Source organism: Xenopus tropicalis, chromosome 1 (genome assembly GCF_000004195.4).
Source record: "Xenopus tropicalis strain Nigerian chromosome 1, UCB_Xtro_10.0, whole genome shotgun sequence".
NCBI lineage: Eukaryota > Metazoa > Chordata > Amphibia > Anura > Pipidae > Xenopus > Xenopus tropicalis.
In genome coordinates, this window is record NC_030677.2 from 100176008 (window position 1) to 100188708 (window position 12701).

Genomic DNA, 12701 nt, shown 5'->3' on the forward strand with positions numbered 1-12701 from the left:
TGCCCGTGTATGGGGACCTATAGTAACAGATGAGAAGGGGCCCCTTTTGATAAATGCAAAAGGAGCTTTAACTGTTTGTAAGTAAGAAGTTGGCCCCAGCATTCTTAATAGCTCCATAGGTTTACTTTATAGCATAAATATTTAAAAATAATACAGCCTTCAGACATGTGGTATGTAATATAACTGACCTACTACATTTAAAACATTGGGTAACACTGAATAGGATATATTTTGCATCTGATAACCTATTATGACTTTTAGAAATGCTAATATTTATGTTTTTAGATAAATGCTTGCAAGTTTTGGGCTTTCAATTATTAAGTTAATTACTGTGAGAATTTAGTTTATCTGATTCAGAGACTAATCCTATAATTCACCTTGTGACCAACAGAGCTTAAAGAGACAAGACGGCCTTTGGCACATGAGTGTCTTGGGGAAGCACTGAGACTTCTTCGCCAAGTGATTAACAAGTACCCCCTGCTCAACACTGTAGAGACTCTGACTGCAGCTGGTACCCTCATCTCAAAGGTGAAAGGTCAGTAGGAATTTAAAACAAATAGTGGTTCTTTTGAACACAACCTTTACGTCAGGAAAGCGGGCATAAAACCCTTTTGTATTTACCAGAATTCCAGAGTAAAGCCTGGTCTGAGGAATTTCATTAAATCTTATATGCTTAAATTTATCAAGTTCTCCTACTGATTTATCCAAAAGACCACTAATTCCTTACCTACTTCTGCATCATCTTTTGCACACCTCCTGTCTTATGTAAGGAAATTTCTATACTACTTTCTTCAGTTGAGTGCTCTGTTTTCCACAGGTTTCCACTATGAATCCAGCATTGAAAATGATAAGCGTGACTTTGAGAAAGCGCTGGAAAGCATGGCCGTATGCTTCAGCAGCACGTAAGAGAAGGAGTTATTGGGTTTCTTGGGACATGTGAGGGATATTAGAAAAAAGGGAGGAGAAAGCATTTGGGGGATTTATTAACATTCAAATTTTTGTGGTTTTATCTTTTTTTTAAAACCATTTTAAATTCATTTTCATAAATGGCAGTCATTTACTAAAAAATACAAACTGAAAAAGCATAAAAGAAAAAGTCGTGAAAAAAACATGAAAACCTGCACATTTTTTTGACTTTTTTGAATAGTTGCACAAAAGCCAGTGTCAAAAAAATCCAAAACCATTAAAACCACAAAGCAAAGAAAGATCTTTCAATTGTAAAAGGGACATCTGCCATTGACTTCTACATGATCTCGACAGGTTTTAGCTGGTGTAGAATTGTTGTGGCTTCGTCACATGATAAATCGTAGCAAATTCTCTTTTTTTACGCAACCAAATTGTGTTTTCAGTGACAAAAAAACCCAAACCGAAAAAACAGAATGCCCCCCTTAGACAGTGGGTCTAAAGGCCCCCATACACGGGCCGATAGAAGCTGCCGATATCGGTCCCTTGGACCGACTCGGCAGCTTATCGGCCCGTGTAGGGGCAGAAACGAGGGGCCTGGCCGACCGATATCTGGCCTGAAATTGGTCAGATATCGATCGGCCAGGTTAGAAAATTCAGTCGGATCGGGGACCGCATCGGCTCGTTGATGCGGTCCCCGAACCGACTGCCCCATTGCTGCTGTTAGAAATCGATCGTTTGGCCCCAGGGCCAAACGATCGAATTCGCCTACATGTTACCCGATATCGCCCACCCGTAGGTGGGGATATCGGGTAAAGATCCGCTCGCTTGGCGACATCGCCAAGCGAGCGGATCTGCCCGTGTATGGGCAACTTTAGTGTGTATGTTGTCACTGTCTTAATTTCTTAATTTCACCTTTCTCTTTCAGGATCTCAGAGTTCCTTATGGGGGAGGTGGACAGCAGCACATTATTATCCTTGCCCCCTGGGGACCAGAGTCAGGTGATTAGTCATGTCTTCAGTTCTGCTTGTCTGCTTTTCAAGCTACCAGAAATACACTTAGCAGTTCTTTAGTTTTCTCTGTATTGCTCCCTTTTAGCTTTTTCTACACTGAACCATTGCTTTCTAAGTATACAATGTTTTGTAAACCTAATATTGACCCTGATATCTGCTTCTATAGAACCAAATCTAAACTTCTTACAGTCTGGTAAACCATCTTTTGATTTCTTCAGTAAACTCACATTAAACTGATCACAATATTCTATTAAAAGAAACACTCAGAATGTTACCTATTCCCATTTGTGGCTTTCTATGTATAACCCTTATTGTTGCTCTTTTTTCAAACAGTCAATGGAAAGTCTATGTGGTGGTTTATCTGGGGGTGAGGGAGCATTGTCTAATGCTCCTGAGTATTTGGAAGCAGGTGAGCAATGCAGGGGTGGCTCTCTCTAAAAACGGGATGCATGTTAGGAGGATATTTAGGTGTGTGCAGAGGGAGTGTGCTGATTCTTTTTCTCAACATCAGGTATTCTAAATTCATTATTATAGGAAGCGCTTTAGCGGAAGATGTGGATGTAATCTTACAGCGTAGTGATGGAGGTGTCCAAGCTGCCCTTCTGTATGCAAAAAATATGGCAAAATACCTGAAAGATCTGAGCAACTATATAGAGAAGAGAACCATTTTGGGTGAGCTGATGGATTACTGGCACTTTTCCACATTTCTTTCTAACCCTAACACTAGAACACTCTGTTTTAGCTATTTTTTAACTACTAGATAATAACCTTGACGATATCCCTTATATGTCTTTCCTCCTGTACTGCCCTATAATTTTTCATTATGAATTCTTTAACTATTTAATATTCTTCTATCTAAAAGCCAAACTTAATAGGTAACCAAGGAGGTGTCATAGCCATATCTGGGGGACTTGCTTAAATTTGCCAATGTACTATACCCTTAAGTTTGCTGAACAACTAGTACTGACTGTCTATGACATCTTCCAGCAGACCAATGCTGGCATTTGCCAGAATCTCCAGGTTGCCACTCTGGGCCTGAGTGCTGCTAATATCCATTCTTCAGTTTTTAACTTATTCCATGGATTAAAAAAGTATGTCCAACCCACACGTGCACTGAAAGGTCAGATGCTGTGTCAGTACATTCTAAAGACTTGGCAGAAAGCAGCAGATCTTATTTTCTCTGCCTAAGGCTTCTGTCACACACAACAATTTCTGTGCCAGTGGAGATTCAGTCCCCCAATCTCCCGTGTGTATGCATTGACAGAAATGGACTCCACCTGTCACTGATCACATGGGGTGAATTTCAGCCAGGAAATACACGCTTGAAACTTTTTTAGCCAGAATGGATCCCATGGCAGGTGCAAATTTGCATAGTTGTACCCAGGGCGGCTGTAAGATGCCATAGACAGTCACTATTTGGCAGGTGGGGGCTGTTTGGGCCTCTGTATACTTGAAATGCCAGGGCCTATTTTGAATCCCAGACCTGTTTGTATCATTAGGTACTATTTACTATAGTGTCTGGCAGGACACAGCTGTGGTTACTATGAATTACTGGGCCATATACAAATTTTGCAGCTTTAACTTGATTATTCCCCTAGATTTAAAAAAAAAAAAATTTTGTGGGGTGTTCTTTCCTAATTCATTCTCTGTATATAGTTATTTGTGTTCCCTCAATTATTTCTTTTTATTTTAGAGATGGAATACGCCAAAGGACTCCAGAAACTGGTTAATGCATACAAAGGAGCACTGAACCAGGAGGTAATATACAACTTTTTATTCTCAATTGCAATTCAAAAGTGACTGATTTATTTTTATTTGTAATGTTTTTGTGTTTAGAACAGACAAAAGACAATTGTTCTTGAAATTGTGTGGTGCATTTCAGCAAAAATCAGCTCTGATCTGGCAAGCGAAATAAAATATAGTTGTACTTTTGGCCCAGATACCTGCAGGTGATTCAGCATTATAAGTATCCCCCCAGCACATACAGATATGAGATCTGTTATCTGGAAACCCATTATCCAGAAAGCTCTGAATTATAGGAAAACCAACTCCAATAGACTTCAGCTAATAATTAACATTTTTAAAAATGAATTCCTTTTCTCTGTAATAATAAAACAGTACTTTGTACTTAATCCTAACAAAGATAAAATTAATCCCCATAGGAGGCAAAACAATCCTATTGGGTTTATTTATTGTTTAAATGTTTTTTAGTAGAGGTTATATTGTAAAAATGCATAATAATATAAGGCACTAAAGCTAAACTTCGTTTCGTATGATATATCGCACAAGGCTGCGGATATCGGTTGACTCGCCGATCAGGTGGGTTAAAAGATTTTGATCAGGCACCATTGAAGGCGCCCAAGCAAAATCTACGTTCAGGGCTGAATCGGCAGAAGGAGGTAGAATTCCTATTGTTTATACCTTCATATCTGACGATTCAGCCCTGAACATCTGTGGAGGGTGGGAACGATCTTTCAATCAAAAATCGGTAAGTGTATGGCCCCTTTAAGTTTGCCCAGGAGCAGAAACCTGTAGCAACCAATCAGCAGATAGAATTTACTGGTCACCTGTTTGAAAGCAAACATCTTATTGCTATGGGTTACTGCTACTTGGCAAACTTAGTGTCTTATGTTACATATGGGGGTTAAGGTATGGACATCCAAATTACAGAAAGATAATTACAGAATTACAGAAAGAAAACCCAAGGTCCCAAGCATTCTAGATAACAGGTCACATACCTGTACCACTTGTCTATTTGGTGGAGCAGTCATGCACACATAGTTGGGTTCAAAAGTGCACCACCAAGAACTAACTTTATTCAGGTAAAACTTACATATGTTTTTTTATTCAAATAATATTTTTTTTGTACAATTACATAATCACTAATACAATGAAGAAAAGTTTGGTCACATTTGCCCAAAAGGTCCTTTTATAACTGGTATGTCCAACATTTGCAGAATTTGAGATTCTATATTATTATTACTAATACTATTATGCCATCACTTTTCAGAGTCCCAGAAAGTGTATATTATGTTTTTTGTTTTCCCCTTTCAGCTGTTCCCAGTAGGCTTGAGGTGTGGTGACTGTAGGGGGAAAGCCATGCAAGTCTGTACTCCTTGATAATTTTCAAGCTTTAAATAGGCCTAGCACTGATGCAATTTTAGAATTGCTGTCCTGTTGGAGAATGAATCCTCTTTAACACATTCTTAAGACAGAGGGTATAGCATGACATTGTAGAATAGAGGTTATTTTTGGCCAGTGTATAGTTCATTTTGTGCAATATTGACAGACAAAAACAGTTGCACTTGTTAATTAATCTTCAGCTTTTGGGTGCCAGTCCACCAGTGTCCCCATGGGACACACAGCATCAATCCAAGCTTTAGTGCTTTGAAATATAAGGAATATGCATTTATCTAGCAGTTTTGGGCACAACATATTAACTTTTAAAGCCTGTATGTCTTTAAGGCATTTTCTTTATATGCTGGAGCGCTGTTGTTAGATTGTCTTCAATTTTGTGTAAACCACCAGCTCCAAAATAAGCAAATCCCAACAAGCAAATATCCTCAAACCTGAATATTTTCACCATCGTGTGTGTCTGTAGGTTACATGCACTGGTGCTTTAAACTTGCAATCTGCTCACAAAAGCTCTCTAACTGCAACTATTAAAGTGGATCTAAACTCCAAAAATGAGCTGATGTAAGCTTAAGCTGAGCAAACATCTTCTCATTTGGCGAGGTTGCCAAATGAATGACTTTTCCTAATATGCCCACCTTGGAATCACAATGAAGGTATGAAGGCTATCAGGATGTGGACTACATCAGCAAGCCAATGTAGACCTTGTCCTGATTGGATTTTGAAACTTGCCCAATCATCATCTGCCCAATTTTCAGTCAGTTATCAGTCGGTCAGTCCATTCACATGCAGATAAGATACTGAGTCAGTCTGAATATGCCAAATTAGCATCTTAAAATCTGTCAGTGTATGACCACCTTTACCCAGGGTGCTTTTCTGAGCACTTTTGCAATTTACATAAATGTTTCTATTTTTACTGGTTTTTAAGATATTTAAATTTTTAGACCTCTAGTTGGATCAGCTCTAAAAAAATCAAAGTGTATAAAATTCAATGTATTGAATGTAATGTACTGCTGCCATGCACTGGTACAACTGGTGTGTTTCCCTCAGAAAAAACGACCATAGTTTATATAAGGAATGCTGCTGTGTGGCCATGGGGGCAGCCATTCAAAAGAGAAAAGGCACAGGCACATAGCAGATAAAACACTGTTGTATTCTACTGAGGTAATCGGTTATCTGCCATGAAACCTGTGCCTCTTCTCCTTTTTTCCAGCTTGAATGGCTGCCCCTGTAGCTACACAGCAGTTTATTATTATTATTATTATTATTATTATTATTATTTATTTATAAAGCGCCAACATATTCCACAGCGCTGTACAATAAGTAGGTTTCATACATTGGACATACAGAGTAACATATAAAGCGATCAATAACCGATACAAGAGGTGAAGAGAGCCCTGTCCAAAAGATACTCCCTTAAAACATTTAATTTAGATGCAATTTGCCAATAGGATCGTTTTGCAACACTCGAAGAATAATTTTGCCTTAACTAAACTTCTTTTCCATCGTAATGCTGTGAAACAATACATCTTTGTAACAATGATCCGTAGATGATAAATTTCATGTCATACAAAATGTTCTGAAAATGCTGAAACTTTTGATTTCTGTAATTACTAAATAGCATGTATTAACTGTGTAAATATAATATATATTATATAATTATATAATTATAATTATTCAAATTACTTTTGGTCGTGGACCCTACTGTAGAGAATGAGTTTAAGATTGAATAACATTCAGGGAGAAGGCAGACTGGAGTGTATTGGCTAGATTTTAGAAATAAAGGTGAGGTTTTGATCTTGTATGTAATTTATTTCCTTTCTAGACTCACATGCCCTTCCAGTCTATATATTCTGTAGCTCTGGAGCAGGATTTGGAGCATGGAAATGGTGTACTTCACACAGCACTAACTCTTCAGCATCAGACATTCTTGCAGGTATGTGGATATACTGTATAATAGACATACAAATCTGAAAATAAAAATGTAAGATAAATATCAGTTATGAAATGAATATTTGGAAGTAAGAGAAGCAAAAGTTACTTTCTAGATCCATGCCATTGGCCAAACAATTGTATTAGGCAATGTGGCCCTCGGTGTGCATGGTCAAATTATACATCATCTTCAGCCAAAGCGCCCACCAATCAAATAGACACAAAACTAGCCAATGCCTTTAGGCAAAAGTGAGGTCAGTAAAAATGTTCAGCCTGTGACCTTCCAGTTACTGTTGAACTACAACTTACTGCCGCCTTCTTTTGGTGGGATGCTGGGAGTTGTAGATAAGCAACTGCTGGAGGATTGGAGGTTGAGCAACCATTAAACATCAAAAAGTATATTATTAGCATCTGACAGGTATGTCATGTTGGATGGCACATCAGATTTTTGTAATAGCCCATTATATTTTAACCTATGCAACGACATCTGACTTGTAGGGTGCGTTTTATCGATCCAACTCCATTTGACAAAATCTCCTGTGGAGTTTAGCCCTTAAGGTGGCCATACACGGGCCGATTCTAGCTGCCGATATCGGTTCCTTAGACTAACGACGGTCCTGCCCGACCGATATCTGGCCTGAAATTGATCCGATATTGCCCACCCTTAGGTGATGATATCGGGAGAAGATCCACTCGCTTGGTGACCTCGCCAAGCAAGCGGATCTTAGCGTGTATGGCCACCTTTAGACTCACTACTAACTAAAGGTGGCCATACACAATAAGATTTGTTAATTGGCAAGGTCACCAAAAGGACCCAAATCGGCAGCAAAAATCTGCCTGTGTATGGCCACCCTAATTCCCATTAGCCGCCTGTCTGTGACCAATACTGTGCAGATAGCTCCTTACTGGAGGAATTTCTTATCTAAACAGTAAAGATAATTCCTATATTTTCTTTCTATATCTATTTCCTTAAATAGTCAATAGCTTATGTGGGCCTATGCAGGGCCACCTTTAGAGGCAAAGCCTAGTACATGACATATTAGACCACAGCAAATACTGTATTGAGTTTCAAATGGCAAAGTTTCCTACAAGTGTACCTATTATAACCAAATTACTTCCCTGTCTACATGATTGAGTTATGCATTTACCTGGGAGATATATTATTTTTGTCAAATGAAATCCCATTTATTTTTATAGAAAATTAATACAGCACCACTTCATGCCATAAAATAATAAAGCTTACTTTGATATATGGTAAAAAAAAGTATATATACAAATATATATTATATATATATATATATAATATATTATTGCACCTGTTTAGAGTGCGGACACACAATCTGACTATATATATTATATATATGTATAATTAAAAAGGAATGGAAGGACTTCTAATGGTCTCCCCAGTCACAACGTTAACTCTCCTCTCCTGGTGCTCCTGGTAGCAGTTTATAGAAAACAATGGTTTTCTGACTTTTACTGGCCAATCCCTTCCTTTATGAACTACATTTTTTTGTATCGGGCCCACCATAGCTGATAAGATTAAAAATATATAAAAATGTTGTAAAAGCAATTCGACCACAGTCGCAGTGACATCTAGTATAACAGATCAGTGTTTACCCCAAGTCTCACTCTAAATGACCTTCAAGCTTGGATTTCATAAGTTTCTAGAAGACACTGGCACTGTGTGCAATGCTATGCCTAACTCTTAACTGCCGTCCAATAACCATATCTTTATATATATTCTTAAAATCGGTCCATTTAAACACTACACAGTTCTGCTATTGGCTTATTTTTTGCAGCCTATCAACATGCGACGTCAAGAACATGAAAAGCGGAGGAAAGAGGTGAAAGAGCAGTGGCAGAGAGCTCAGCGCAAGTTGGTATGTATACTGCTGTTTGCATTGTTAGCCTTTGCAAAATCTCTTCAAATCACTTTTCTCCAACCTCCATTCTTTTACTGACACCCTCTAATTTTCAAATAGATGGAAGCAGAAAGCAACCTCCGCAAGGCACGTCAAGCGTACATGCAACGTAGTGAGGAGCATGAAAGAGCGCTGTACAATGCAACACGTGCAGAAGAAGAACAGAGTCATAGTGGTACCCGGTCACTTGACAAGAAAAGAAGGGCAGAGGAGGAAGCCAAAAACAGGGTGAGTTGAAAAGAGATAAAAACCAAAAACATAGATAGAAGGCACCACCTTGCCACCTGCACAATAATATCTGAAGTTCTTGTTATAGAGCATATACCCCATTATCCACATCAGTTCTAAGATTATATTATCCAATCTTCCTGCAGGCAGAAGAGGCAATGGCAACTTACCGGACTTGCATCGCAGATGCCAAAACTCAAAAGCAGGAACTGGAGGATGTTAAAGTGAATGTCTTACGGCAGCTGCAGGAGCTGATCAAACAGAGTGACCAGATATTGCGTTCGGTACTTGTACAACACACTCTGTTCTGTACCTAAAGGGGTAGTTCACCTTTAAATTAATGTTTAGTATGATGTAGATAGACTTTTTGCAATAGGTCAACATTTTCCATTTTTATGGCTTTTCAGTTATTTAGTTTGTTGTTTAGCAGCTCTCCAGTGTGCTATTTCAGCAGTTATCTGGTTACTAGGGTGTATTTTACCCTAGCAACCAGGCAGTGGTTTGGATGAATATGGCAGGGCCTGCATAAAAAGTAACAATAACAATAAAATTGTAGCCTCACAGAGCAATAGCTTTTGGCTGAAAAGAAGAAGAGGAAGGCAAATAATTTAAAAAATAATTTAAAAACTATTAACAATAGATAATAAAAGCCAATTGGCATTCTATAACATACTAAAAGTTAACGTATAGGTGAACCACCCATTTAAGCATTTTTTTGTCATTTCCTTCTGTTAATTCTGACTTTTTCCAGTCTTCTATATGTCTGTTAGTCCAAGGTTTCATCATCCTTCACATTACCAACATTCCCCACTGGACTATTCTGCTTTCATTCTCATAGTGTGCTCATCTGCATTCTCTTGGTTGTCTTGCTCATCCTTCATATTCTCTCACCCCAGGCTACCATTTCCTATTATCAGAGCATGCACATGCAGACTGCTCCCCTGCCAGTAGGGTTCCAGACGCTCTGTGAAAGCAGCAAGCTGTATGACCTTGGCCAACAGTATGCATCCTATGTGCGCCAGCTAGGGGCTGTGAATGAGCCAGAGACGACTTATGACTTCCAGCCTTACACTCCTCAGATCACATGGTACCTTGCTTATTAAGATGGTAAAGCAAACTTTCCTAATATTAAATACATTTCTCTAATCAGTTCCAATTGATATTCTCTAGGTCTCCCTGCATTCGTTCACGTAAATCCAGTTTTAATTCTCAAGACATACCATCCTCAGAAAATAAGGAGATAAGTGGAGAGGAGCGAGTTGTAGAGAGGAGAGGTGAGACTGGGGGGACAGAAGAGGTGGGATGAAAGGGAGAGTCCATTAAGGCAATGTATTAAAGAGTGAACCAACCAACTTAGGCAATGTGGAATAATTTGGGATGGCTCTATTTGACATTTTATTTTGGTAGGAGGAAGAGGTCATCAGGTACATAAGTCATGGCCAACTGCAATAACTGAAGGAGACCCAGCTGTTAGCAACACTGGAACAGGTAAAATATTACAATGAAACAATAATGACATTTCAGTGTAAAAGGAAGAGCTACAGTGTTTATTTAGCTGTCTCTTGGTTCCAGCATTCCCTGAAAAATTGCATCAACCTTCTTCTCCCATTGATATTGTTGATCAGAAGAGGCTGAGTGCATCATTTGAGCAAAGTAAGGATACATTCTCTCTCACTTGTCATAGACAAATCCATCATAGGGTCTTGCAGCTGTTACAAGTGCTATCATTCTAAAACAGCCTTCACTTATCTATTCACCTATTGCTTATCCTTGACCAGTATGTATGTATACCTTTATTTTTTTGACCAGTGTAATGTATGTATAAACTGAAGCAAAGTGAAACTTTTGAGCTTTTCCTGTTTATGACAAATGACCTTAAAAGAATATCATACCCCCAAAATTGCATGTCATGTTGTGGTTTTTTAATTATTTGCACATTTGCATTTTACATATAAGAAGGAGCTGCCATGTTATTAGCTTTAACTAAACTATCTTACATATTACTAGCTCAGTTCCCAAATCCTGTGCAGATACCAAATATTGTACAAGCTTAGTTTCCAAATGCTGCACAGATACCACTTATTACCTGTTTTCCCACTATTAGGTATAAATGGACTTTCTGGCAGTTTGGAGGTGCCACATTCTACTGGCCCATTCCGCAATATTGGCCTATCAAGGGCAGCACTGACTCACCGTTTGCGCAAACTGCGGACACCAAGCAAGTGTCGAGAATGCAATAGCTACGTGTACTTCCAAGGAGCTGAGTGTGAGGAGGTAAGATGAAGGAAAACAGGGGCAAATATAAGGTGAAGTCAGATTAATGATAGGGATAATCTTGTTTGCATTTGCCTGAGGCTGATAGTCAAAGGAGGTTGGGATGTGAACAGAGGGGGTAAGAGTGGGCATTCTATAGACAAAGGTGGCCACAAAATGGAATGGAATGATTTTGCAGTAGATGTAGGTTAAAGATACAGTGTGTGTCAGGCAATGCCCTGGATAAGTTGGGCTATACCTGCATATTTACTAAATCATATTTTTTTCGCTCTCAGATCCACCTATCTTTGCTTTTGCACTCTTGACACTTTTTTTTTTTAATACCTCTCATTCATTTTTTTTCTAGTGTTCCCTTGCTTGTCACAAGAAATGCCTGGAAACTCTGGCAATCCAATGTGGTCACAAGAAGCTTCAGGGCCGACTGCTACTTTTTGGCAGAGACTTCTCAGAGACTGCACTCAGGTCTCCCGATCACATTCCTTTCCTCATTCGCAAGTGTGTGTCAGAGATTGAAGAGCGTGCTCTAACCATGAAGGTGATATATATCATGTGATTAAAGCTTATGGGAGCCTTTGTTACTGTATTTACCTGTTATACAACATTTTGACACATTGGAATATTCTTGTAATGTTTTGCCCTAAACACAATTTAAATATAGAAAACAAATTAGTTAATAAAGAAAGCACTTTGTAAAATGTTCTTAATTTTATTAACAGGGCATATATAGGGTAAATGGTGTAAAAACCCGAGTGGAGAAGCTATGCCAAGCGTTTGAGAATGGAAAGGAATTGGTTGAACTTTCACAGGCCTCACCCCATGATCTGAGCAATGTCCTGAAACTTTACCTCCGCCAGGTAAAAATAAGACTACTAATCCTGCCACATGTTCCAGCTCAATATTACTGTGTAAAAATATTTTACAATACACAAGACTTTGGTGAAATAAATCCTTACTTGATACTTACAAATATAAATATATAAGCTGTATTTCGCTGCAAACATCAGTACAGGTATAGGACCCATTATCCAGAATGCTCGGGACAAAGGGTATTCCGGATAAGGGGTCTTTCCGTAATTTGGATCTCAATACCTTAAGTCTACTAAAAAATCAATAAAACATTAATTAAACCCAATAGGATTGTTTTGCATCCAATAAGGATTAATTATATCTTAGTTGGAATCAATTACAAGGTTCTGTTTTATTTCTAAATAGAAAAAGGAAATCAGTTTTAAAATTCTGAATTATTTGATTAAAATGGAGTCTATGGGAGACGGGCATTCCGTAATTCGGAGCT

General features: G+C 38.5%; 1 protein-coding gene across 5 annotated transcripts in view; it reads left to right on the top strand.

The window, feature by feature from the left end:
• arhgap45 (Rho GTPase activating protein 45) overlaps positions 1–12701 on the top strand; it is a 47623-nt gene that overhangs the window by 31664 nt on the left and 3258 nt on the right. For all 5 annotated transcript variants that reach the window (XM_012967502.3, XM_012967529.3, XM_012967587.3 and 2 more), the window contains 17 exon segments: positions 392–535; positions 818–902; positions 1832–1904; positions 2250–2325; positions 2451–2588; positions 3610–3674; positions 6874–6984; positions 8783–8863; positions 8966–9133; positions 9280–9417; positions 10030–10220; positions 10304–10407; positions 10541–10621; positions 10706–10786; positions 11238–11407; positions 11754–11942; positions 12124–12261. In XM_012967502.3, the coding sequence (XP_012822956.2) occupies positions 392–535; positions 818–902; positions 1832–1904; positions 2250–2325; positions 2451–2588; positions 3610–3674; positions 6874–6984; positions 8783–8863; positions 8966–9133; positions 9280–9417; positions 10030–10220; positions 10304–10407; positions 10541–10621; positions 10706–10786; positions 11238–11407; positions 11754–11942; positions 12124–12261 (2033 nt within the window).